The sequence below is a fragment of the Ixodes scapularis genome, unplaced genomic scaffold (genome assembly GCF_016920785.2).
Source record: "Ixodes scapularis isolate PalLabHiFi unplaced genomic scaffold, ASM1692078v2 PGA_scaffold5__190_contigs__length_132052651, whole genome shotgun sequence".
Taxonomy (NCBI): domain Eukaryota; kingdom Metazoa; phylum Arthropoda; class Arachnida; order Ixodida; family Ixodidae; genus Ixodes; species Ixodes scapularis.
Window position 1 is genome coordinate 81,648,085 of NW_024609880.1, and position 27,913 is coordinate 81,675,997.

At 42.5% G+C, this 27,913-nt stretch overlaps 1 protein-coding gene and 1 pseudogene across 1 annotated transcript; one reads left to right on the forward strand and one right to left on the reverse strand.

Moving 5' to 3' along the window:
* The first annotated feature begins 3,421 nt into the window (after positions 1 to 3,421).
* Positions 3,422 to 6,518, forward strand: LOC115319403 (annotated as a pseudogene).
* A 3,709-nt stretch (positions 6,519 to 10,227) lies between these two features.
* On the reverse strand, positions 10,228 to 10,731 carry LOC115319400. The gene has a single exon (XM_029979372.2). It carries the CDS (start codon positions 10,729 to 10,731, stop codon positions 10,228 to 10,230), a length of 504 nt encoding a protein of 167 aa, XP_029835232.2.
* Positions 10,732 to 27,913: the final 17,182 nt, after the last annotated feature.

A 27,913-nucleotide genomic window follows, 5' to 3' on the forward strand; every position in this document is an offset into this window, starting at 1 on the left:
ATTTTGCCGAAGTTTTCAAGGCCAGATAGTGAGAAGAGCTGTTGGGCTCCATGGAACATCACGTAGTCAGTACGCATCGTGCAAGGTGCGACAATGTATGCATAAACGGTCATCCTACGAACTTCAAGACTGATTCGAGAGTGGAGGTCACGTTTTTCTCACCCTGTTTCCTGTGCCCTCCTCGCATGCTGACTGAACCTGAAGGTGAGGTGTCCGGTCCTGACAACCTACGTCTACACATGCTGGAAACCTTCACAGCTACTTTACAGTGGCGAGACAAGTTCGCAGTCCAGCCTCTGCATGTTGTCAAGATTCAGCATACAGCTCTTCTGGGTCTTCCCGCAATTGAGACCCCGTATGTTTTTCAGTTCCTAGACTCTGCAGATTGAGTTCCAAAAAAATTTCCGCAAAGATTTTTTCATGACCTGGGGGAGTTTTACGGAGAATACCACATCCGTTTCCAACCCAATGCTAGTCCATTTTTCCTGAACATTCCACGAAGAACTCCCTACTTCATGTTGTGAAGAAGGAGTTGAACGACGTGGATTCTCAAGGTGTCATTCGGAAAGTTGATGGGCCAACCCAGCGGTGCTCTGGCTTCGTCGTTGCGTCGAAATTGTGGAGTAGCTATTGACTCTGTGTGGACTTGACAAAACTGAACCAAGTGATTGAGTGGGAGTGCTATGTTCTGCCAACCATCGAGCACTTCCCAGGCCAGTTGGGGAAAGCTCGGATCCTTTCCGTCTAGTTTCTACCAAATGTGGCTCAGCCCGGAAAGTGAGGAGCTTACAATGTTTGTCACTCCTTTTGGGCACTATTGCTACAAGCGTTACCCATTTTGCATCACATCAGTGCTCGAGTACTTTCAATGCCTCATGTCAAGACTTCTTGAAGGACTCTCCGGCGTCGTGAACATGATAGATGATGTACTAGTCTTCGGAAAAAATCGTCGTTGGAAGACCACCGCCTGGCCGACGTCCTGAGTTGCTCGGAGAGCGAAAGGGTTACGCTCAACTAAAGAAATGTGAATTCCACATTGCTTCTGTCAAGTTTCTGGGGGTTGCTGTCAATGCCCGAGTAATTTCTCTGTACCCTGACAAGGTCAAGATCTAGAATTTGCAGCCACCAGCCGACGTTAGCAACGTGTGCCAGTTCCTTGGAATGGCTAATTGGATCGGATGTTTCATCCCATACCTGGCTGACGTCACTGCACCCATTCGCTCCCTCCTGGGCAAGTACAGCACCTGGGTTTGGGGTCTGAGCATGGAGCAGCTTTTGGATGGGTCAAGTTGCTACTCAACTCTGAGCTGTGCATTGTCAAGTTCCACACTTGTTATACAAGTGTAGTGTCTGCCGACGTCAGCTCCTATGGTGTTGGAGCCGTACTGCTTGAAGACCAGCTTTCTGGCATGTGTCGGGCTGATGCCTACACTTCCAGATCGCTCACCCCCACGGAGGGATGCTACAGTCAGACGGAGAGTCTCTGGCTGTAACGTGTGCCCTATCGCGGTTTGACCTGTATCCTTGTGGTCTGAACTTTGAGGTCAAGGCTGATTTTTCTTGTCGCCCTCCTCAAAAAAAAGACCTGCAGCTTCTGATCCTGCAGGTACAATGCATACGGATCAAGCTGATGCACTACCAGTACACCATGAATTATGTACCACGGGAACTCTTGGTGACTGCTGCTACTTCCTTACGGGCACTCTGTGACCTGCCAACTTCGCAAGCGGCTGAGAGTATGGAAATCTTGAAGGAACTGCAGTCAGTCGTTGCAAGTCGTCTCGAAGACACTAGTCTGCACCAAGCTCCAGATGGCGAGTGTTCCTCAGTCGTGGACTACTGCAAGGAGGGTTGGCCAAGCAAGATCAAAGTTTTAGGTCATATCACTCCCTACTTTGAGGAGAGGGACAGGACAAGCGTCTACGACGTAGAGTTGCTGCTGGTTTGCCAGATTGTCATCCCATTTGCTCTACAGCAGAATATTTTTTTCTTGGTGCACGAATGGTACCGGAATGCCACTGTCATGAACGTGCAAGAGTGTGCACTTCATTGCCCATTTGCAATTTGCACATCGAGCATCTCATTTCTCAGTGCGCTGAGACTTGAGTTGTGCACCCTGAGCCACTGATAGCCAACACCAATGCCTGACAGACCATGGCAGCGCCTGCGGATATGTATGTTCTAATTAAAGGGACGAGACTAGGCATGTTCTGGTCGTCAACTGCTACTGAAGGTTTCCTGAAGTCGTCTCCCTTGGGTCTACGACTGTGCAAGCAGTTATTGCTGCAGTGAAGAATTGTCTTGCTTGCCTCGGGATTCTGGACGTCCGCAGTTTGCATCCCGAGACTTCGCGGAGTTAATTCACACAAACTGTTTTAACATTGTTCTTTCAGTGCATTTATTTTAATACAAATGGGCTAAAAAATTTTCTTAATTGTGCAGCTATTCGAGTACGTAAAACTGCATTAGTTTTGTTGGTTTTGAAATGTCTGATGATGTCGCCTTTACATAATTTTACCAAAAGGTTCAGATAAAGCATTTTTCAAACTCAAAAAAGGACTTTTTCTTCTATCTGGACACAATCAAATATTCTTAGCAAATGGATCTCCATCTCTGTCCGATGTAATGTCGCCACTGAACAAACCTTTTTCATATGTTAATCCTGTGTTACACAACTTTCTGGCATTTCTTAGCGACAGCGTCGTGAGCAGCCAAGCAGGTAAGGCAGCCACAAAATTTCTCTCTATTTTTTAATTGATTTTTCCTAAATGTCTTAACACGGCACATTGATCACAAAACAAATATGACCTAAAAGCACACACACACAAACACAATAGCAAAATAATCCAGCTTTAGTATTGTGTTAACAGGCGAAATTCGGCCCAGCAGAGGATGACTTATATCTCATCATTTTTTAAACACACTTTTGTACGTACATAGCAATGCAACGGTTACAATTAAACCGTCTGTCCGTCTTAAGGCAGCCTGACTTGTGGCTAGTTGTAAATTCTGTCGCATTCTCTGAGCACTTCTTTTGGATTTTGGAACCTCATTTCATGGAAACATATTTGCTGTTCTGGCAAATAAGTTATAACTTATGGGTTGTGTGCCATGATGATCTATATACACCTGAAAGAAATAATTTAACAGGTATGTGAATATTTGTTAGTTTTAATTGATATAATTGTACAAAAGAAATATCTCTACGCCCAATTCTTGCAGTGTACCCGAAGTCGAGAGCGCCCTGTTCGAGCGAGTGGCTTCACTTTCATCAGGCAACACTGTGCTGAACAACTTGGCTCAAGAAGAGGCCCCATATATTAGTACGAGCTGCGAGGATTTCTATGCGTGCCATGTAATTGTTACTCCTGGTGATGTGCAAAGGCTCCTGTCTTCAACTCAAACAAGCAAAGCATTGTGGATGGAAGAGCTAAAGAAAAGGATCACTGGTAGGTAAAAGCTCATTGGCTAGTAAGTTAAAAGCCCATTCAATTACTTCTCTCTAAACAGGTTATATTTCAGGTAGCTCCAGCACAGGACGTCATGATGTCTGTCATACATGGGCCTCATAGTTTGCATGGGTTTACCGTGAAATACCGAGCATGTGCCCTTGTCACAGTTACCAATGACCTGCTACTTTGGAAGCATTTGAACAATAGGCTAAGAACATATCCAATGCCACCTGAAACTTCTACGCCCCTTTAGCAAAATGAAATGCTCTTCTGCATTCGTCGCTTCTCCAAGTGCGCCAGTGCAAAGCAGTGAAGTCCGCCCTAGCTTTAGCACCCTCTGCATTTTTTTTCAGGACGTTTCTAAAGGTTTTCAAAATTTTAAGTGGGCACATGTTCAGTGTTTTTTACAGTAGGTGCCCTGTTGAAATATTATAATGCCTGGAACGTATGAAGGTCATTCACAAACTAAGGTTTTCATTTTCTGCCTTGCTAACAAACGTGGTGTGGTATCCATACGTCTGCGTAACCCATTGCAAATAGCACCAACACTTGTATCGAGTTACATTCTTTTGTAGCAAAGTAATAATGTCATTTCTTTTGATTACAAGTACTAATAACATACTTTCATTGCTTCGTGGCACATGGTGATCTGTAGAGTATCATGTCTTAGCAGTGTTGTGGAGCAAGCCAAACAAAATATGTCTTGTGCTTGTGTGATGCATCCTGCCATGTTGTGGCATAACCTAGTGTAGCTGGTATGATCTAGCATAAATCGACATATTGTCATGCGTCTCTGGATGGTGGCATGCAGACACGCAGCTGGGGTACCAGTGATGCAGCCATTCATGTAGTGGGACTACGGTATCCTCAAGCTACTATGTTAAATACATAGTTGTTTAATACACAATATAGTTCATGGTTTATCCATCGTTTACCCAACTAACCCAACAGTTAATTGTAAGCCACTATGTGCTAAAGGGTATAAAGCGCCAAAAAAGCACGAACCAAGGCACGAAGAAACCAACGACACAGGGCACACTCTCAACTGAAGTTTAGTAGGAAAAGTGCACGCCATTATTCCCAACAAGAACGCACAGTTGTCAATCAATCCCTGCCCAGCTCACGTTTTAGGTGCACATACTCATACTCAACTGTAGATAGGGCCAAAGACGTTTCGCTGGCACGCATGTTTCCCGTGGCCCTAATCTCAAATGTCTCGTGTAGTTCGCGTGACACCTTGTTTTTGTATTTTGCCAAAATTTTTGTGCTGTTGAATGCCGGGGTGCGAGAGCATCTGCTGCAATCAATGGCGAGATGCCCTGACGGTGTCGTCCTAGTGGAAGCTGCATGTGCTCGGGCTCGATCATTAAGACATCTGCCTGTTTGCCCAACATAGCTTAAACCACGTGTCATCGAAATCTCATACACGATGCCAGTCGCGCAATCTGTGTACTTGTTCCTATGCTTAGTGTTGCACGGGTCTATGATCAGCTGGGGATTGTTGATTCTTGTTGATTAACACATCTGCCGAAGAATCAATAATCCCCAGCCAAGCATAGACCCGTGCCACACTAGGCATAGGAACAAGTACACAGATTGTACGACTGGCGTCGTGTATGAGATTCCGATGACACGTGGTTTAAGCTATGTAGGGCAAACAGGCAGATGCCTTAATGATCAGGCCCGCGCACATGCAGCTTATACTAGGACGACACCTTCAGGGAATCTCGCCGTTGATTGCAGCAGATGCCCTCGCACCCCGGCATTCAACAGCACAAAAAGTTTGGCAAAATACAAAAACAAGGTGTCACGCGAACTACACGAGACATTTCAGGTTAGGGCCACGGGGCACATGCATGCCAGCAAAACGTCTTTGGCCCTATCTACGGAGGAGTATGAGTATGTGTACCTAAAACGTGAGCTGGGCAGGGATTGATTGACGACTGTGCGTTCTTGTTGGGAATAATAGCGTGTAGTTTTCCTAATAAGCTTCAGTCGAGAGTGTGCCCTGTGTTGTTGTTTTCTTCGTGCCTTGGTTTGTGCTTTTTTGGCGCTTTGTACCCTTTGCGATGTACCAACTGGCCCACCTAAGCACATTATGTGCTAAAGCCAAGACCACATAGTTGGTGGCTGGAGAGGCTGGCACAGTGACTGAAATAAAGGAGGACACCAACTGGTTGGAGTTCTTAGATAGCATGCTGTAAGGGGATGGGCCAGATCTGCATGGAACATGCACATGCTCAGGCGTAAGTGATTAAAAGCAATACTATTATCAAATACAATATCAACTTAAAAGGAACAAAATTGTGTTATGCGCCAACACAGCACAATTTGTTGATCATGCAGTGAGACAGCTGTCCATTTATGTCTCATAGATGTGTCACGTGGCCAGAAATGTTAACATTTAAACCTGTGTCAGGGACAGTGGTCTTTGAAATGATGTGCTTACAATGTAAACAGAAAAATCTTTACCTTGCCCTTGTTTCTTAAAATCCAGGAACAACATGTTATCCCCGCCACACGTACAGCAAGAACGAGTGGGAGAAGAAGGTTTCGAGCACGCTCAATCCAAGCTTCAAAGGAAAGGAGAACACCCGGTATGGAGCCCGAACGGAGCCACTGGCAAGGGCCCGGTATATCGGGGACACTGGCCACACAGTTGTGACCTGAGGGCTTTTGGTGTGCACAGAAAATCCCTGGCTGAGATGCTCGCCAGACGGAATTGTAATGTGTGACTATGTACCTAGCCGGCTGCTCGAAATTAAATGCCTCACTCAAGGAAAGGTCGTGGGAGCTCGAGACACAGCCGCCTCTTGCAAAGCTCTTGAAAAAGTCGGAAATGCCTTTAGGCTAAAGAAGAAGCACACCTTCTATGGACAGGTGCAGCTTGGCATGGCACTGCTGAATGTTGATTCTTGTGACTTCGTCATCTATGCAAGTGTGGATGACTCCATAGAAATTATTATTGTTCCCTTTGACGAAGAATTCACATGAGGCATGCTCAAGCACCTTACAACTGTTTACTTTAAGCACGTCCTGCCATTGTTATCTTCCGAAAACCTCTAGTAATGGCCGCACTGCTATTCAATCATAAAGGGGCACAACCATGACTCTTTTACATTGTGGTGATTAAATCACGCCACGTGCAGGCATGGCTGCCCGACGGACCTGGCCTAGCCTGCCAACCAGATATGTCCGCCCTTCTCCTGCGGGGGCGAATTCCCTTGGCCCATGGACCACGGTGACTGAGGAATCTGGGGAGCGAAGGGAAAGACGGGAAAAGGAGGTGAGGCCGAGAACGAACAGCAGCCCGGGAATGGGTTCTTGGAAGTAGAAGACCAGTTAATGTTGGGACGCAACACGGTCGGCTGCAGCACAGCCGAACTCGTGTACGGGACTACACTCCGCCTACCCGGCAAATGAGCGTCCGCTTCAGCGTGCTGTATGAATCCTCTGCACGTTGAGAGAACAGCAGGTAGCGGATCTCGCTCGCCGTCACGGGCAGCAGGCTGCTCACCACATGGTGGTACTTTGTGAGGTCAGCGATTATGCATGCGCCTTGCGGCGAACTGTGACTCCACCTAAAGGAACCACAGCTCGGGGTCCGCTGTCCAAAATAAGGGCAACTTGATGTTGACGGCAACAGCCATCAAGACGTCAGAGCTGAGTTGCTCAGTCATTGTGCGGTTGAGTGTCACGGGTCACCAATGTTGGGACGCAGCACAGGCGAAGTAATCGCATAGGTGTCCCAAACTCAACTGGTCTTATTTCCAAGTACCCGTTCACAGACGGTTCTTCTTCCTCGGCCCCACCTCCTTTCCCCGTTTTTCCCTCCGCTCCCCACATTCCTCAGTCACTGCAGTGCGCGGGCCAAGGGAATTCTCCCACGCAGGAAAAGGGGGGGGGACATATCCGGTGGGCAGGCAAGGCCAGGCTCGTTGGGCAGCTGCGCCTGCGCGTGGCGTGATGTAATCACCACAACATCACTATACTTTTCCGAGAGAATCTTTTGCATCCACAAGCTACAAAAAGTGTTAGAATTCTCTGTGCATTTTATATTGTTATTATAGACGTGCTTCCCACAACCGCATCAAAATTGCAAGCTCCAGAACACTAAAGGGACACTGATACTCCCCAAAATTTATTTTTCAGTTTTTGCCGGGTGATTCCTTATGGCATCAGTAGAGTACCCAATCAATATTTTGCTACAGCGGCACATATATTTTTATAAAGTAAAAGAATTCAACTACTGGCCGAAACTGGACTGGGGAGAGAGAATGAATATAGAGGGGAGAGAGGTGGGGGGGGGGGGAGGGACAGAAGCCATGTGGTTGTGATACCTTTCTTCTCCAATCAACGTATTTGTGGCTTTTTAGAAGCCACCAAAAATGGGTATCATATTTCTTTCCTATTATTAATATTGTGTGTGTCTTCGATGACCCTCGACTTTGATTATATTTGGTGGTTGTGTCTAAGCCATAGAAAACAGCACGCGACAGTAGAGAAGGAAATGAGCGAGACTCAAACCGGCCACTTCTCGATCGGCGGCTTTCGGGCAGAAAGAAAAATAATTTCGAGCCACAAATTGTTTTCTGGGTAGTTGGACTCTCGTATGTTATGTACTAATAAAAACCTCGGTGAGCATAAGTACCCTGTCAGTGTCCCTCTAAGCATTGTGAAGTACAGACCAAAGGAAAGCCTTGCAATTGAACTGCTACAAAAAAAAGCTTCTGGATCAGTAGTGTTGCATGTTAGTATACATGGTGCACATTGTGCCGGCTGAGTCAGAAATATTTCATCCCAGTTAATAAATGCACTAAATTATCGGTAAGGCAGACAAGAAACATCCAATCCAGTCATACATTTCAGAGTAACAAGTGTTTGAAGGATTTTCGGTATCATATTGTATATTGCTAAGCATGTAACTTGTTTGTTTTTGAGTTAGCTAGTGTACATAAAGTCACCTCGAGTAAGTGCAGTGGCCGTCTTCATGATTCAGATGTATCTCTTTATTCTTCTTGTTCACTTGCTTGCTGGTTTTCCACATTAAACAAATGCTCCACAGGTTTTTTTATGGTCTCTTATTTGTCTGAGAAGTTTACGGCCACATTGTTTGTTCTTAGGTGAAAATACTGAATACTATATAACAAATATTTTTTCACAAGGTTTTTCAGCACGAGATTTTCCACTGGGAACACCGACATCATGTCATTCCGGCTTGTGACAAGTCACAGTTAGGGAATTATCTGGGGCACTTCTTGGCTGATAATAAGAAATGTGATGGTGAGGAATGAACACACAGCAAAGGACGCATCAGTAGCATACCCCAGAATTCCAAGCCCACCTAGCTAACTAAAATGCTCCACCTCGAGGGCCGCTTCTTTGAGCACGCTGTCGCAGTGCAATGAATCTTGATGCGCCCTCTGTATTTTTGCTCTTGCATCTTTTGGGTGGGTGCTTGCTGGGTATTTTATTGTACAGTAAACAAAAACAGAGAAAGTTGGATGCATTTTTACTTCAGTGAAATTTCAATACAGTAAACCATATTTCTTCTGAGACAAACAGTAACTGAAATTGAAGTGCCAACAAAAATTACATTTGGATCCTTATTACTTTATCAAACACAATGCACAAAATTCAACGTGCAAGCATGCATTTCCAGGGCAGACTAGGAAGTTGCGAGTCATTCCGCAGACGAACATCACGCTCTCCAGAAAGAGGGCCATAAACCAAGAGCAATAAATATGGCATCTTATGTTCCAGATCCCCCAAACCACCATCATAGGCTCTGTTGTCCATTGAAGGACTACGCAGAAGTATTACTGAGTGATAACAGTGGGCCAGTAATGATGAATGTTTAGCAACCAAGCCCAGGTTTATCAAATTCAAGTTGATTTGACTGTCACTTCTGAAACACAAACCCAAGAAGTATTGTTTTAGGAGGCCGGTCGGGCACTTGGACAAAACTGTGTTTTTAACGGATATACATGGAAGAATTGGTAATGAAGTGTGTCTGCATCCTGAAGTGGCTTCCACCGACGTATTTTGACCCTTTTGTACTTGAAGGGGCAGTGCAAAAATGTTTGTACTTTGTGCGAATATCGCTTCGAACGAATCCCTCGCATTTGTGACCAATGAAACCCGGGTTTCTTTTTCTCCCCACATAACAAACGTTGCAAAAAATTTATTTGTGTTGGAAGAATTGAATTGTACTTCCAATGATGGTTCTAAAGCACAAGCAGCGTTCACCAGCCTCGATTCGCAGCCACAGCAAATGGCCATGTGATCTGGAGCCCATTATATGCCGCCAATGTTAATCATAGCTACGGGCCGAGGCTGGCAAAGCACAGGACACGTGCCGAGTTCCAGACATTGTTAGGGTTCAGCTATTGTCGTCATTGCAGCCACTGAACACGGGCTGCTACCCGAATGCTTGTCTAGCTCTTGATTATCACGAGTCCAAATCGAGTGCTCACGCAATGCTCGGGTCCAATCTATGAGCCACATTCAACTATCGTCATTCGGGGATACTGTGACCTCCAAGCTACGTCATCAACTTGTACGAAGGAGATTGAATGAAAATGCTCGCTTTAATCCTTGAAATTACACAGCGACAAAGAGGTTTGTTTCTTGGTCAATGGTATTGCATGCGAGTGTACTTGGGTCCCACTAGTGCCAGTAAACTCGTGTAAAGCAAAAAATATTCCAACTGAATATTGTTACACCGCCCCTTTAAGACTTGTATATTGCATTTCCATGTTGCTTACTTTGGTATCTACATGAATCTCTTGTCTACCAAAATGGGCTTGGACAGATTTACCAATGCAGCGGCTATGCATACTATGTCGTCTGCCAGTGGGACCATGCTCCATGGCATTTTCTGAGAGAGAATCTTAAAAATCTTAATTCTTTGGATTGCCCTTTCAACATGGACTCTTGCTGTTGCTATCTTTTTTGTCCGCAAAGCCTCGGCTTTAGAGAGCTGCTTCTGTTGAAGAAAAGGTGGTCGTATCACCTCTATGAGGCAGCTCTCGCACACATCTTCGATCAGGAAGCCCTTATCGACCATGACATGGTCGATGCCTGGCAGAAGTTGCGACACAAGGTTACTTTGCTGGAATATAGCCTCGTCAGAGGCACGTCCACCATACCCTTGGCTTACATGTGTCACTAGCCCTCCAGGTGAGACGCCAATCACGTACTTTATCGTATACCCCTTTTTATAGTGTGAATACGTATTTATCCTACACTGGAGGCACTTCGGTTGCGAGATGCTCATCTATGTGCAGTCTAAGACAACACGTGTCTTCGTGAAGCCCTTAAAACAGTGTGGCATGTTGTTCAGGATCTCGTCCTTACATGGCCAGATGATAGCACATCTTAAGATGACAGCTAAGGCCTTTATCGCCGCTTTTACCGTTGTGCTGCATGTTGTTGGTGATATCCTAAACACGTGACTCAGCAGGTCAAAAGACAAGGTGTGCTTTAGCACCATCATTGCAAGTACAATTCGGTTCTTCCAACACAAAATGTGGGCTCCTGTCAAAGGCATCTTTTCCTCGAGCACACGTTGCAAGGTATTGAAAACCTTCATATTGCGCGAACCTGTAATAGAAAAAATGTTGGAATCATCTAGTATGCGTGAAAAATGGAACCCGAAGTCTCCAGATGTCACTTGGACTGCCTTGTCTTCAAAGGTCAAGAGCGCGCAAGCAGACCAACGCTTCGGCAGCATCCAGTTCCTTCTCGGTGAGAAGTGTGACGTCTTCGCAGCTCCCAGTAGCAGCGTCGTGGCTTCTTTCCTCGTCGCTCGACAGGCCCTCCTGGAGAACAAAATTTGTTTGCAGCTTTAGTACAGTGATTATTCGGTTTAACATGAATATAGAGAGGCTTGTCTTGATCTACGAGTAATACTTGCTCTCTACTCTGGCTGCAGACATATGAAAAACACCTTGATCAATTTAGTGGTCCTACTTATTGACATATATTTGTTAAATGGAGATGCAGAGCACCATAGGGTTGCGGACAAGGAAAACAGCAAGTTGTGGCTTAGCTTTTCAGGTCAGTACTTCATCATTAGCAGTTTCACTTCTGTGATTGCAGCTAAATCAGGAAAATACATACTGCTCTATTATAGCTAACAAAATGACTTGCAAATAAAAATGTCTCCTGCTTTACAAAATGCCTTTTCATCATGTGTGCTATTTTAGTAGGTACATATAATCAGGGGGGTGGTGTACAGGAAAAATCACAAGTTTACTTATTTTCACCTCAAGCATAGTTGTTTTCAGTTGTTTTTTTTTGTTTTTTTTTTTGCTGCATGCTGGCTTTTTGTTAGGCTAAGCTATTTTGCCTAAAAATAATGGTTCGAAAAGAATTCTTATCAGCTTAATAAAAATATGTACATGTTCTTGCAGCGTTGCTACCACAGGGCTCTGCATTGAAGCATGGCATGCTCGTTTTTGTTGGCGGTCTTGTCTTTCCTTCTGCAGCTTCTGACGTCTAGCCTCCTTCCTTTTGTTGTGGGTGGAGGACGGTGGCAGATTTTCACTCGGGACTGTGCTCTTCTTGAGGTAGTGTTTGGAGCTGGCGACATCTAGATTAAAATAAGAGAAAGAAGCACTTAGTACAATCACAAGACTGTCCGAAACATGAGCAAAAGGAAACATACAAAAGGAAATAAGCAAGGTGTGCTCAGCTTCGACATAAGGAAGAATATATTTGGATATAAATGTGACGAGGAGCTGGAAAAAAAAAAACTGCCAACTAGCAGCTTTTTTTCGCTCGGTTTTCTGGATTTGCAGAAATCGTCGCTCATCGTCCTGGTCGCTTGCTTCCGTCGCTTTCATGCTGTTTGCCTCGTCGCGCGAGTGACGAGGCAAACAGCATGATACCGTGCACTGTTTAACCCGGGCGTTTATGCACGCACAGTGGGGAGTCACAACTTGTTTCTTTTTTTTTTCGGCAGTCTTTTTTAATACACGATCTTCAGTGCGTTTACACTTACGTGGAAAAAAAAAGAGAAACAATTTTGTAGGTGAGAGGTCAACACAGTCAGTTGTCCCTCTTGACTTTCATTTGTTTCTAAAAAAGTGTAAAAGAAAATAATTAAATTTGCATGTACGCAAGACATCAAGCATATGCGGTCGAACTTACGAATGAACGCCGAGTTTATGTTGTACTGAAACGATATGTGGAACATATTTTGTGTGGAGACAAGGAATTATTCTTTCGAGCGACGCGTCCACGTCCTGCAGGTCGCTTTCCGTTCGAGGGAAGACACAATTGTCCTTTTCGCAAATGGCATCTCAGCTGCATGAACGGAACACGTTTGTTTTCCGCACGAGGCACCCTGTCGCACACAATACATCAGTCGAATTTAGGCGATTATTAGGTTCCCGGAACTCGGAACTGACTGAGCTGAGTACGAATGGTATGGGAGGCATCTCCTAGACCCCACAAAATGCAAAAGCATGAAAGCGCCAAACCACACACCCAGCACCTCAAACATAAAAAAAAAGGTTGGATGACATAGTGGTGACAAACTGGTAAGGACAAATAACCCAAGGGAAATGTCACCGGTATCACACGGTACTGCCATTTCGACTGCTGGTTCCTTCTTTTATTTCAAGCTACTTCTTCCTACTTTCTTTTTTTGATTTTTTGTCCTGGCTGATTTTTATTTTATTTTTGTGTTTTCGGTACCACAATTTGAGGTGAGCTGACGGATGCGCTCTCAGTCAACCGAAAGCGCTTTCACCTAATGTTCCCGTTACCGAACCGCTCGGGCGGGATTCGCGCGTGCGTGGCTGAACAGGGGATGAGTAAGCGCGGTGCGGAAGCGATCGCTCTCAACAACACACGCTCTGCTGGAAGGCAGCAGAGTAACCCTCTTTCTCTTCCACCCTCTTTAAGAAGAGAACGGAAGTAACTGGGGGTACATATTTTGGGTTCCATTTAGGGTAGAAGTTTGGAAGAGGGCGGGATGGTGCAAAGAAAGGGAGAAAGGGGGGAGTTCTTTGGGCACGATAATATTTATGAGCACAATAGGGATGGGGCGAAAATTTGGGTGGGTGATTGGCGCGACTGTTGGGGAGGGGGGAGGTGAGTTTGAGCTAAATATATATTTTGGAGTAAAGGAGAGAGGAGGTCAGGAAGGGTGGAAGCCGGTTAGGCAGTTCGAGTTTGGTCTGACGGTGGTGTGCTTGGATACGTCCGTGACGCGAAATAACGTGATTCCAGTACATATAGCTTGCCACTCAGACAGATTGCTTCCGCTTGAAAAATGTGGTGTCGAAATTTTGTTGCGAAAAAAATACTAACAACAAAAAAGTCGACAGGTGTTTGCAACAAATCTTATTTGAGAAACTCGTAATTCGGAGATAATGCTGTGTTTACCAGTTTATTTCGGGCATTTTTCTATTCTATCCAGGGCCGATTTGCTGGTGAAAGCGGGTATTTCTTCGTGTGGTTAAAACAGCCTTAAGAGAGACCTCAAGGTTAAGTGACTGGCATTGTACGGAGGAAGTACCTTCTTCAAGCCTCTTCCGCGCAGCAGACGTAAGCATTGCCTAGCCGTTTTCTTTAGTTCTCGTTCAACACTACCTTCTTCAGAAACACCTCGACACGCCAGTCCTACCGTTCGCGAATACAATTTATTTAACTTGAATTTTAAGTACGTTCGCCCTCTTTCGTCACGAAAAATCGAACTTAAATATTCGAAGCGAGGACGGACTTGAGGCAGCCATTTGCTTGGAACGCTTGCTATCCTTTAGTTTTATGTCCCCATAAACTTGGCCACGTGGAGTTAAAATTTATTTTGCTACAATAGTAAGTTCCTCGAGAGATACTCGCATTTACCAGCAAACCAGCTCGCGGAAAATGCTACCAGTATATAAAGCACACCGCCATCCTAAAAAAAAAAAGAAATGAAGCAATACTTTGGTTTGTTTTTCTCCCCCCAATATAATTTTTCTCCGATGTGACCACTTGCATGCCTGTTAAGTATAAGGACCCAGTTCCAGAATTGCTTTTATAATAATTATAACAATCTTCACGCCTTATGTATCATATGCGAAAATAGATGCGTACTCAAGTTTTCGCTCTTGTATATTTTCAAAAAACGCGCCCTCCCTAGGTGTGGGATACATTGAGTTACGTTGAAGGGTCTAGGGAATAAAACATAAACATCGTAAGACTCGTATCTTAGAAATAAAAATACGTTGCAGGACATATCACAAAGAAAACATAAATTGATAAAAACAATCAAAATGTTGTTGTTAACAAACTATTTAAAAAATGGTTCACAATTGAAAATCACATGTTTTTCCTACGTGTTATGTATGAGCCTTTCTGTTAATCTATTGGCAGTGAGTGTGCGGATAGGTAATGCTTCCTTTAATCAATATCTAATTTGCAACTGGTTAGTCTCAATCTACAACGTGAAGTGCCATGTAGTTCTGCAGGGGCTAAGAAGCGGAGATGTTTCTACTATAAGCAGTAGGAAATAAATTCAAACAAAGCCCGATGAGAATGAAAGAGCTTGAACAGGATATAGAGCTCCGGGAAACTTTGTAGTAAAACGCAACATTTGACAAAGATACTTAAAAGTTCAACATTTTAGCAAACGAAAAACAACAACCTCGGTAGGCATTTTGAGACATCCAAGAGTGGTATTCTTTAACGAGAAACAACATAAAAAATAGTTAGTGTGAAGATGTACTTTCATAAGTCATGTGAATTGTCGCAGCTGGCCCTAGATTGTAGCCTTCATATAAGCTATGCAAATATTGTCTGGGTTGGCATCTATTTTGCTAGAAGCGAGAAGTACCCGCGGAAATAAAAACATAAAGAAACAATATGCTCCAAAACAAATGTATTTTTATCTTTTTAAAAAAAACGGAAGCCTTGGATAAGACGCGTAGTAGATCACAAAAAAACACCACTCCTTCCCCCCCCCCCCCCCTCCCGCCCCTTCTCTCCCACACACAAGTATTGTCGCAGCATTTGCCCCGCGAACCCCCTTTTAGCAATAGGAGTGATTTCGTGTGCTCGCACGCGCCGGATTCGAAATTACTTTAATGTGGAGGACAACATCACAGTTACGGCAAGGTTGAAGTTTGTATTGAACTGAAGAACAAGCAGGCGAATTGGCTTCGAATCTAAAATGCATGTTCTCGAGTAATATTTAATTCATGCTGCTTATCTTTCTTTTCTTTGTCGTTTCTTCTTTCAGGTAATTGGGTAGATGTGAATTGTTTTTCGTGTTTTCTTTTACAAAAAGAAGAGAGCCTTGTATAGGACACGTTGGTCGCAAAAAAACATTGCACACCCTCCCCACTTCCCCCCTCCCCCCGCCACAGACACACACATTTTGTGTTATACTTGTGCTGCCAAGAAAAGTTTCGATATGAGCTCTAACACACCAATATTTTTAAGCTGTCATTTTGAGCCCTCTCTCGTGCAGAGAAAGAAAGCTTGTTAAAAACACCTTCCTTGCATTTTATTTATTTATTTATTTCAAATGCCCTCAAGGTAATCACATCGAAGAGGAGAGAGAGCTGTAAAATATTAACTATAAATTTTACATATTAGTATTAGCATTTTGAAACAAAACAATATCAGTGATGTTAGCAATCGAGGCGGGAAGGTGGTTCCAGTCGATAGATGTTTGTGGATAAAAGAATATCGAAATACTGAAGTTTTAGAATTTGGATTTGATTAATGCGAGCAGATATGTAGAATGGTGGAGTAATCCGTTTGAGACGAAGGGTAACATTTCGATGAAATATTTTATGAAAACGACACAAACGGGATATTTTTCGGCGGTGAATTTGTAACGGCTGACCTAAAGTATTTTTATGGTATTAAAGCTGGCAGTAGGATGATAGTTTGTCAATAAAAAACGAGCTGAGCGGTTTTAATGGATTCAATAAGAGCAATTCGTGACGAGTGAGCGGGGTCCCGCACAGCAGCAGCATATTCTAATTTTGGACGGATTAGGGTTTTGTACATGGTTAGTTTTAATGAAGACGGAGCGAGAAAGAAATTTCTTTTTAATTATCCAAACGTACGCTTAGCACCGTAAAATACGTATTCAATATGAACCCTCTAAGAAAGGTTACAAGTTTTATGAACACCAATATATTTGTAAACAGACACTGAAGCGAGGGGATTGCGGTTAAGGTGATAAGTATGACACACCGATCGAGCACGTGACACTTTCATCTATTTCCGTTTGTTAGCGTTTAGTTCCATTAGCCACTGGTTACACCACAGTGATATGCGATTAAGGTCAGATTGTAGAAAAATCGTGTCAGATATGTCGGTTATTTTCCGGTATATTGCGCAATCGTTAGCAAAGAGGCAAGAAGACGACAAGTTCTGGAGGGCACCAAGTGATTAATATAAATAAAGAGGAGCGGGTCAAGCACATATCCCTGCGGGCCACCCGAGGTGACTGGAACGGTACACGAATTCGTATTATTTTGTATTTGGTTATAACCTGCCTACGAAAAGACCAAAAGCTCTGCATAGCCAAAAGCTTTTCAGAGGCATAGAAATTGCGTCGTCTTCACTACGCATGCGCCGTACGGAAACCCCGTTGCTGATTGGCGGGTGGCGATGACGCTATTTCTTTGCTGACGCCAAGCTTTTGGGAACGCTATTGAAATCCCACCATTAAAAAAATAAAAAATAAATAAACACGTTTTGAGGAAACGGAACAGCGAAAGATCACTCCGGTCTTCAAATGCTTTTGATATGTCTGCGAAGTTCACCAGTTGTTTCGTTGGTTCAGCGGCGCTAGCCCTTACAACAACCTCAGATAAAATGGCTGGCATTAATTGCTTTCTCGTTCATTAACACGTCATAGATTTTACGGATAAATAAAAAAATTATTTCGCCTGAATGTCCAACAGACTATTTTGGTATTCCGCATATCTGTTTTAAGTGAAAAGTTTTGCATGTTTAATGAAAACCAGGAAGTCACCTCTTACTTAATCGATATTTCTCTGCCAACGTCAGCGTTGATTCGTTTCATTTTGACGTCAGATAAACCAACCCTAGCCTGATAACTTAGTTTTCCTGCTTTCGATCTTATGCACAGGTACGGCTCCTATAATTTAATCAAAACCTAAATTTCCAGCAAAAACTGTAAAATGTAACTTATTTAGTCTGCATTTCAGTTCATCACACGCTTCCCCTTTTTAAGGGAGCGACTCAATTCACTGAAAGTCGGAGACAGACTGACATCTATGCAAATATATAGACTAAAAAAGAGAATGGCACGTTTCGAAGCCTTCATTTGGGCGCAAGACGGGGAATCGCTTCGTTTAAACGGCAGCGAAATATTTTAAGAAGATGCGGATAAAAAAGCAACTCAACGTTTCTGACATGCAATCCCCGGAGAACAAGAAAATATACCTTTCAAGCGATCTCGCGCTATTAAATGTGTAAACGAAGTCCCTCTCGTGAGCGTAAAGTTCGTTTAAAGTATGCGATGAACTAGCGTGGCAAAAAAACTCAAAAAAACACTTGAGACGAGTTAAAAAAAGAAAACGTTTCGGGACCTGGACGGTCTTTCTTCTGTCGAGCGACAAACCTCGATAACTTCGCTTACCTTTACCGATATACAAACGTCACGTAATTATAAATGAATACTTAGGACAAGACGAATATTTACTAAATGAATATCTCGCCTAATGCACGTTATTATACATATTACGCTATTATACACATTATTATGCAATTAAAATTAAAATGGAAGTGGTTGTCTTAGGTAAGACAAGTTTTGGGGCTGGGGATGAAGCCATCAATATCTTGGGTCGTATATGTTGATCAATTGTTAAAATATTCGCTTGTGTCCTCTTAAACGACCGATTGAGGGGGAAAAAAACAACAGCATCGCAGCACCGATTAGAAGATAAAATTCAATAAAATCAAATTTATACGAAACCACAGTGCGGCACATCAAATCAGATCAAATATATTCGAGAGATGAAAAGCCACTGGAGTGCGGCTTGACTGGGTCTGTGCCCCCTGCAGATTAGTAACAGCGGTGCAGTGCAAAATATACAAACGAGAAAATCACAATCTATATAATATATAAACCCAACTTAAATACATTCAACCAATATTGCACTTAAGGAAAACAAAATTGTATAAGGCGAACGTAGTAGCAGACGAAAGTATATTTGGTGTCTAATCAGTATACGAATTGAGTAAACATGGAAATGTGCAAAGAAGCGATTGAGTTTTGTAGTTTGTGCAGGCAAACGGTACATTCCATATTTCATTGTGACGTGTGTTGTAGCAGTTTGTGCTTCTTGTTAATTTCGATAATTCTTCAGTAAAATTGTTATATTGTTTTTTTAGACATAGTAACTCTTAAGCAGGAAGTCACTATATAAGAACTGAATAGCACAGATATTAATACCATTCAGAGTGGTTCTGTATGAGCATCGTAGAATGAACCAGAGATAGTGCGAACGGCTTTTTTTCTGTTGTATGAATAATTTAAAAATGTTTGCTACGGTTGTGTCCTCCCAACTTAAGTGACAGTAGTTTAGGTTCGAAAGAAAAAGTAAGTTGTAAATCAACAGTCTACATTAGTTGGCCGAAAGAAGCGTAACCTTGTCAGAACATCTGCAGTGCCGGCAAGTTTAATTGCGACCATCTTAATATGCTCATTCCAAGCTAAGTTTTCTTTGAAGAAAACTCGTAGACTTTTTACTGAAGGCTCAATATTCACGTTCGAGGTTTCAATCATAAGCTTGTTTCTAATATTTACTTTCTGATTTATATTATATATCGAGGATAAACGACGTTATTCGAATGAGTAAATAAAGCTTTTTAATTTCTCTAACAGGAGGCAAGATAAAAAAGTCTAAGTGCACTTTGTTTCTACCTGCCTTACGTCGTTTAGTGGTAGTCACTTAATTTCATTTTTTACGTATGTAATATAGAAGTTTATTTAAAATAATCAAGGGCAACTAAGACGCTTACTAGTAGCCTTTCAGGTCATTAGATATAATAAAGTGTAAACACTGCGCAATCTAGCACAATGCATTTCATCATCATCATCGTCTTGTGTCATCTAGCACAATACATTTTAGTTTAGAAAATAAGAAAAACGCGATTCGGTACTTTTCATATACAAACTATATTTTCGTTTTGGCAAAAAGATTGATGCCCACTGACGTCGATACGCAAGCAAAAAACAAAAAAAAAACAAAAAAAAAAAACAACCCGGACGTATTGTGTAGTATACCTAGAAGTTGAAATTGCGATCCGAGGGACAATATGATGATATACTTGGCCCCAATAAACATCTGATTCAAAGAAAGATATATCAAATATCTTTGAGACGGATGCTAACCATACCTAAGAAATAGCACCGGGTGCGATTTAGTGTTCTCATTAGAGTAACTGTATACTAAAGGGCACTGCGGCTGGTGAATGCCGTGGATAACAAATCTGCCTTTTATCTATTTCAGATTTGCTTTTATTCGTACCGAAATTTATAATTTTTCTGAAAGTTGGAACTGGTCTAGGTGCAGAACAAAATAGTGAGATCAGTAGTGTGATCTCAGAACTTCTGCTCATGCTTATAAAAAGGAAAAACAAAGAAAGAGTAAGAGAGAAAGAGTAAGAAAGAAAGGAGCGAGAGAAAGAGGGAGAGGGTTGTTGTGTTGGTTGATAGAGATCTGAAAGGGGTAGGAGGGCGTTGTATATTGCCAAGAGAAACCATCTGTTTTCAGGCAAGGCAACGCCCTTGTTTATTTGTTTCCTCTAGTTTTACTTGAGCTTGACGAGAATAGACCGACCATAATATAAAATAAACGGCATGAAAGCTCGAGGTGGCCTCATGAACGGCAATATGCCATTTACTCGTGTTTTCTTTTCTAAACATTGCATTTTGCGAAGAATATTTTCGTCTGACGACAATTTGAGCGGCCTGCGTTTGTTCTCCCTGAGGCTAAAACGTGACGATTCATTTGTTCAGTGCAACGAACCGGTGGAAGATAAGCTTCGCATTTTTTCGCTCATTGCGACATTTTGGAATGTAGAAACCAATCATTTTGTGGAATTACTTATGAAGAGTTCGTGCAGATAATAAAAAATATCGCATACTTTAATTCCAAAACTATCTTTGTTGCTACCTTAAGTGCTACAATGTGGTTAATAAAAGTATTTTACAAAAAACCCTCGCTCTTGATAAAAAGCTCCAATTGCATTATTTAAATTAGACTGTCTAGATAATAACTATGCAATTTAAAATAGATTCTCGATTTTTTTAAAGTGTTTACGTATCAATCCTAAAGGTACTACCGAAAAAAGAAAAAAAAAACCTTATCAAGAATCACAAATGATTTGTCATAAATAAAGTCCAGAGTGCCACAACACTCAAATAACGAAATGAGATCGTAAATGAACTATGCCAAAATACTACAAGTGCTATGAGGTAACACTAGTGAGGTAGCCTTAGCACATACCAGATATACACCCATTGTTAAAGAATGGACTAGGATAATGGGACTAAATTTCTTCTGGTTGGCGTGTTTAAAATAGACAATAGCAGAAACGGAAACAAGATTGTTTGGCTTCCGAAGTACTTAAAGCGAGCTTCAGCCTCCTGCTTTCAAATTTATCCTTACTTTAGGTTGCTTGCATTCATGCTATCCTAAACCGGAAATAATGAGACGCAAAACTTGAACGTAAGCACCGAGCAGACGCATCCGCATTACTAAGGACATTCACTTAGCTTTCGTTATGAAGCTGCGGTTGAGGTTCCATTCCGGGGCACTAATTGTGGGCGCCACTGCCAGGCACTGAGCGGAAAAATCTCTGCAAGCGTGTATCAATTGCTCGCGGAAATAAAATCTACGCAAAACAACATTGCTTTTCAGGTATGCGGGTTACAGCTACTTCAATAAAAGCTAACTCATCAGAAAAAACTCAATTGCAGACAAATAAAAAAGTTCAACGGTTCAAGTTTAACGTTTAGAACGTTTACTGAAGCGAATGAAAACACAAGATGCTTAATATGAGTAGTTCGTAATATCATGGTGTTTTCTGTTAGTGTCACATATTATCTAATAAAACCAATTACCAACCACGCGTGAGAATAGATACTTTTATTTTCACGCAAAAACAAATATCAGAGCGGGGACAGCTCCCAAACAAATGTGTATATGTGTTTCGAAATCTCATGTTCTTAGACCAATTTATGGACCTCACAGCTTCCAATCAACGGAAATGCATTAGGACAAGGAGAAATGTATGTGTAGTTATTGATCTAGTTCAGGTGTGTCTTGGGACTGTATGTATACTTTTAACTCCCTCTCTTCCTGTAAAGCAAAACCGCTGATCATCACGTGTTTAAACCCGAAACCGTATGCATTAACCTGCCATGAAAATAATCAACGTGTACGAGCGCTTCCAACCTATTTCTAAAAATATTTATTACAAGCTATCAGCCTTCATGGTGAGTTTATGTAACTTTGTGGTCACTGTAGTTTGTTTCAACATAACTCATTCAACGGCGAAATCTACTGCCTTGGCGAGCCAAACCAACGCAGGAGAAAGGCACATGGTAAGGAACCGGTTTGCAGTATAGCAATGTGTCGCATTATGTGCTGACGTATCCAAGAATCGCTGAGCATTATATCGAATGAGCCAACCTAAGAAACCGTCATTATTATTGCCAGATGTGCCTTCTTCGGTGCCATATTGACGTTGTTGCATGAACTTCATATATATCGCTCATGAGGACAAAAAGTAACAAGCGCTTCCGTAATTTAAGGTGCAAAAGAAGGGGCTGTACAGACAAAGCAGCTGATGAATGGACAAAAGGAGGGGTTAAATTTTTCCATGTCCTTTGCATTGTATGTAATTTTTGGTGGCAAAAACAACATTAAAATAGTATTGGCAAGAAAAATCATTATGATGATCGTGGAATTTAACTCTTCTGCTTATGGAGATTTTCTTTCAAATAGAAAGTTAGCTATTCTTATGTATTTGCTTCGGCCTCTAAAATGTTGAATCAAAATGTAAATAAAACAAAAGTTGTTTAGATACCTCTCGAACTACTAAATGCATCCCGGCACTTGGCGGGCGCTAAGCCCAGTATAAAAAATTAACCTTCGATGTAAAATAGAGCACAAACACACAAAAATATTCGGACGCTAAAAAGGAAAGTACAGCAAACAATGGCTCACTTTCAACTTTTGTGAGCGAGTGCTCGTCTGTTGCACTTGTCTTTCTTGTGTCCGTGTTTTTTGTGCGCTCTGTTTAATTTTATCATAAAACTGCACCGTACTGGCCCCGTTCTCAACATTGCTGAATATTCGGTAACGCAAGAATTTTACGGTTGTGCGTAGTCTTTTCCAAAGATGTGGAAGCAACGGGAGCGCCTCCGTGCACCGACAACGACGGTGTTGCGCTCTCTCTACCTCTCTCGTGGACTCGTCGCTAATCTCGTCCTCGGGGGTAATCGATCATGCAAAGCAGGAAGGCTTCCGCTACCGGAACGAACAGCCGCGGAAAGCGCACTCTCGACATCATAGAAAGCAGCAGCAGCGCAGGAAGCAATATAGTGCGGGTCGGAACCCAGAGGATTGCTGTTTTCAGAATCCTGAAATCTTAGAAGGCTGTATTTGTCTGACTTATAGGTGAGCCGGAGACGTGCGGAGCCGGAAAGAATTTCAGGTGTCGGCGGTGTTGGGGGTTGAAAGGATGAGCTTTGTTTGCGCATTAGTCGGATGCTCTAAATTTGTTACATAAAAACAAAAAATTGAAGGGGAGAGGAACACGATTTACATGAAATCTTTAGAGATGAAGACGCAAAACAAACCTGCATTAATGCGATTAAATGGGAAACCTTTGCTAACACGGAGTTGATTAATGTTCTTTGTGGGGTATATGCATACTGCCGAATCGACTCGACTAACTGCAGAAGCGTTTAGAAATAACAGTATGTAAGCGCAGGGGTGTTCCACAAGCAAACAACAAGGAATCCAGGTTCAGTTGTGCTCTTTCAAACAATACATTGAAGACCAACAGATACTATCCCAGTAGTGTCGTCCAAGGAAAAAAAAAGAGATCTGAAATCGATTTTCTCGTTGAAGGACGCAAGCATGTAACAGAAGACGAGCTCGTATTTTTCCTCTCACCTTCCTCTCACGGGCCATTGTTCTGTGTAATCCTGGTGTGCTCTGAAATGCTCGATTGCGGCTGAGTTTACAAGGCCGTATGTAGTGATGTGAGAAAATAAGATCCGACGTAGAGAATCACAGTTAAAGGCGCCAAACAATGTAAAGCAAAGTTAGTACCTTTGCGGCTGCCTGGAGCTGGGCGGCTGACTCACTTCGCCATCATATTTAAAAAAAAGGTTGCTATCTACCAATACTACTGACTGCATAAAAAACCGGCAGATGTTTTGATTAAAAAAGCCCTGAAAGAGGAAGCTAGACAACACAAAACAAAGCCCTGTAGGAATATAGCACTTCATGTTCTATGACGCTGCCGGGAGACGTTGAGCGCTGTCTTGTTGAGAATGAAATGAAGTCGGCTTACAGCATGCACCAGGATATTGGTGGTGTCTTTTCTTGTGCGTGAAGCTCGAATTAGATTGCAACAGACCTGACCGGGTCTCGGCGATATCAATGGCGCGTTGGAATATATAGCTTTCCGACTTGTCACGACGGAATTCAATATCAAAGTTTGTTTTTGTTCTATAGCCATTTCGAACCGCAGATTTTCTTGATATTATTCAGCGCCTCTATAACGACATTTACAGTGCGCCTTGAAATCTGGCAACCCTTTGTCTTTCCAGTGTAGAAAAAAATTTGGTTAGCGCAGTGCTGTTTTGAAGCTGGGATGATCACCACTTAGTGTTGGTTTCACGAATAATGTCAAGTATACAAGGCCCGTGCGCAGAGGAACAAGAAGGGAATTCACCATTTTCTTAGATGCCGCCGAGAAAGCATATGTAATCAGCTATCACAAACATGAGACATCAAAGAGCGCGATGCACGCGTTCTACAAAAGCACTTCAACCGAAAATTCTTGGAGAAAAAATTTACATTAAACTATATTATACCTAAGCCCACAACGTGACTTCTCTTTCCCTAAACTGAAACGAAGACCACCTAAGAATGTTGGCGACGAGCTAACGACGTTCTCGCAAAGAAAAGAAACGTTTAGTTCAGAACACTGCTACTGCTTCACATAGTCGACGTGTTCTTTTGACTGTTGAATAACAAATAGTTTCTATGGGTACATGCACAAAATATGGCTAAATTCAGGGCACACAGTGACAGGGCACACAGGACACTTTGACAACGCTCTTTATATCATCGATACTCTAAAACAATAATTAAACCCACTAGCCCTTTGCAATTACTTTTGGAGAGGATTCCTTTCTCTTTTGAACTTTTAAGTTTCATGCTGAAGACCGCGTTTGAATCCCCGAGGTGAATTAGATTCCACGAAGCGTAGGAATGTGATAAAATAAAGAGATTAAGGGGAACAAAAACACGTTGATCGAGCAAAAACGCAATAAACGATGACTCTTCGCCATGTTTTTATGTATTGCTCAGTATTAATTAAACTGGCTTTGTATTTCCTGCTTTTCGATGCCAGCTAGATAAGCGGGTGCCGCCTTTTGTCGCAGGCGAAGATTAACGCAGTTGACTGAACGGTTGACGCGCGCAGCGCATTAAACAGTTCTTATTTAATACCTGCTAAGGTCACTATGACCTCTTTGAAAACGCACACCCATTCTTTCAGTTTGTTTTCTCTCACTTCGTCCGTTTTCTGCGTCTTAACAATATGGAACTCATCAATGAGTTCCGATTGTACTGCTCAGAGCGGGACAGATTTGAAAATTATGTGGCAGATATGTTTTGAGTAGATTATTATGGCAGTTTTGGCAAGTAATTGTTTCGTATTATTTAGGCGTTAAATATATAATAAACATATACAATTGCAAAAATGTATGTCTTCTTCGGACTTGGGTATTTTATATTTTAGTTTATTGGATTAAGAAGTATTTCAAATTTCATTGCAAATGTATTAGACCGTGTTTTCTTTTTACGTTTGACCATAAAAGAGTTTTGTACAAATACGTCTCGTGTACTTCAACTGTGAAAGCCGCTATACTTGAGGTTTCCTCGAAATAGATAAGGTTTATAGCCAAAGTTATAAGAACTCAATCCCCGCAAAAAAAAAGAAAAAGAAAAACTAAATCCACAAAATAACATTATTTTTAGGAGGCCTGCTTGGAATGGTCACGAGCGGCCTTCTTTCTCCATAAACGCCGTTCTTCCCCGCGCACGTATTGATCGCATAAAGAAAAACATTAGAACTCAGCCCTAGGACACGCCGCGTTGAACAGCAGAAATTCACCAAATTTCCGCACGCGAGCGTGTGCTTCCGCTCCCGCGGCAACATTGCAGTCAACACCAGAGGCGTGTCAACTTTAGCGTCTACGGCACCCCGGCTCGCATTCCTGATCAAGCGCCGAAGCAGATAAGCCTCCCAACCCGAGCCAACGTATCAGATCACAAACAATGCACTCGCGGACGAGACCAGTGTGTGTGCCTGTACAATAAGGCGCCACTGTAACGCCCACGTAATATTCAACAGCTAGCCACGTACCCGGCGTCGCTGTAGTTCGCTTCATGGTTATCGGCCGGCTCGAGGCAGCCTGTTGATGCATGCTATCGTAGATAGGTTACGCATAATGATATCCTTTGGGATGCTTCCAGTACATATTCGCCGTCCTAGTTTACTAGTTTCGTTGTGTTTATTTCTGTCCATATAGGGAAATGTGGAGAATGAAGGCTACTGGCCCTTCTTAAGGCTGGTTCGCACAGATAATTTTGCTTACGGCCAAGCTCGTGATCTCATACGTCGACAGAACAAGCTGGCACGCTGGCGCCATCTATGAGGTGACCCTGAAACTATACATTTCTAATAGAGCGAAGGTTTCGCATTATTTGCGAGATCAAAATTACATGCCATCATTGAGAAGGTTTCGTTTGTAAATTTCTTAAAATATTATTTTTTGCAAGCCAAGGAACAAGTAATTATGAGCGAAAAAGAATAGGAAATATACGGAGAAGCCAAGTGTTCTTCGACCACCGGATAAATGGCGCCAGTGTCTGTTCTCGCCGTATGAGATCCACAGATGTCATAAAGCACTCCTTCGCATGCAGGCGCTAGCATGCGAACCAGCCCCAAGATGGCGTGGTGCTGAATTTAGTAACCCATATGTCAAGCTGGGAATAACAAGTTTGTTCAAGAAACACAAAGGCTGGTGTAGATCGACAGTTCAGTTGTGGCGCGGGGCTCGCTGATAAGGGACACGAAGCGGCCCGTATTTAGAGAGCTAAATGTCTTGCACTATCTTGATTGAAGTAAGAGTAATTTAGTTAATGGGTATTTCGGGGAATTTTAGCCGCTTGCGGTATTTCTGAATAGGCTTACTGCGGGTCTGTTGGATATTGGGGTCTCTAAAGACGTGAAGCCAGCGATCAGTCCTTACGTTAAGCATGTACACCTGAGGGAATTGGAAAGCAGATAACAATGTGCCAGCCCGTATTTTTTTTTAAAGAATGTCGTTTAACGTTGGCAGCGTTGATATAGACGAGACGCCTATCTCAACAGGGGTATATAATGGGTGTTTCACGAAACGCATGCCAAATCGCTCCTACGAAATCTGAGCATCACACAGAACAAAAGTTGATGCCGTGTCGGTGTCTGCCCAAGAGCCCGTTCAGGAAAAATAATAACGTTTAGAAAAAAATGTTTTTTTTAAAACTTTTTTAGAAAGTAACTTTTTATATGTTCATTTAAAGACCATAGTTTCGATTAGAAACTTACTGGGCATCATCAATAACCACTATATTAACCCCTTTTAGACAACTACGAAGCATGCCGAGCATTTTACCATAATAAAACCTATTAATTCTGACGTAAACTCTGATTTAGGATTTTATCCAAGCGCATCTTGGCGGCAGCTGTCCTGCCTTCCAACGGCTGAAGCGTCGAACCAAGGCCAGCCCAAAAGTCAATGCTCAATCTTGCAATGTCATACTTCTCTTTCTCTTTGGAACAGCTATGTTTCCTTATCGCCTGGCCACGCGCGCGCTACACTTCTTTGTTTTTTACGAGAGAGGGAAGGACGCTTCGGCCGTCGGAGGGCAGGACAGCTGCCGCCAAGGTGCGCTGGGACAAGAATCCGAAACCAGAGTACGCGTCAGAATTGAAGGGTTTTTCAAAACGGGGTAAAATGCTCGGCATGCTTTATGATTGTCAAAAAAAGGTTAATATAGGAGTTATTGATGGTGCCCATTAAGTTTATAATTAAAACTGTGGCCTTAAAATGAACAAATTAAAAGTTACTTTCTAAAGAAACAAAACAAAAACTATTTTTTCATACATTATTTTTCTGA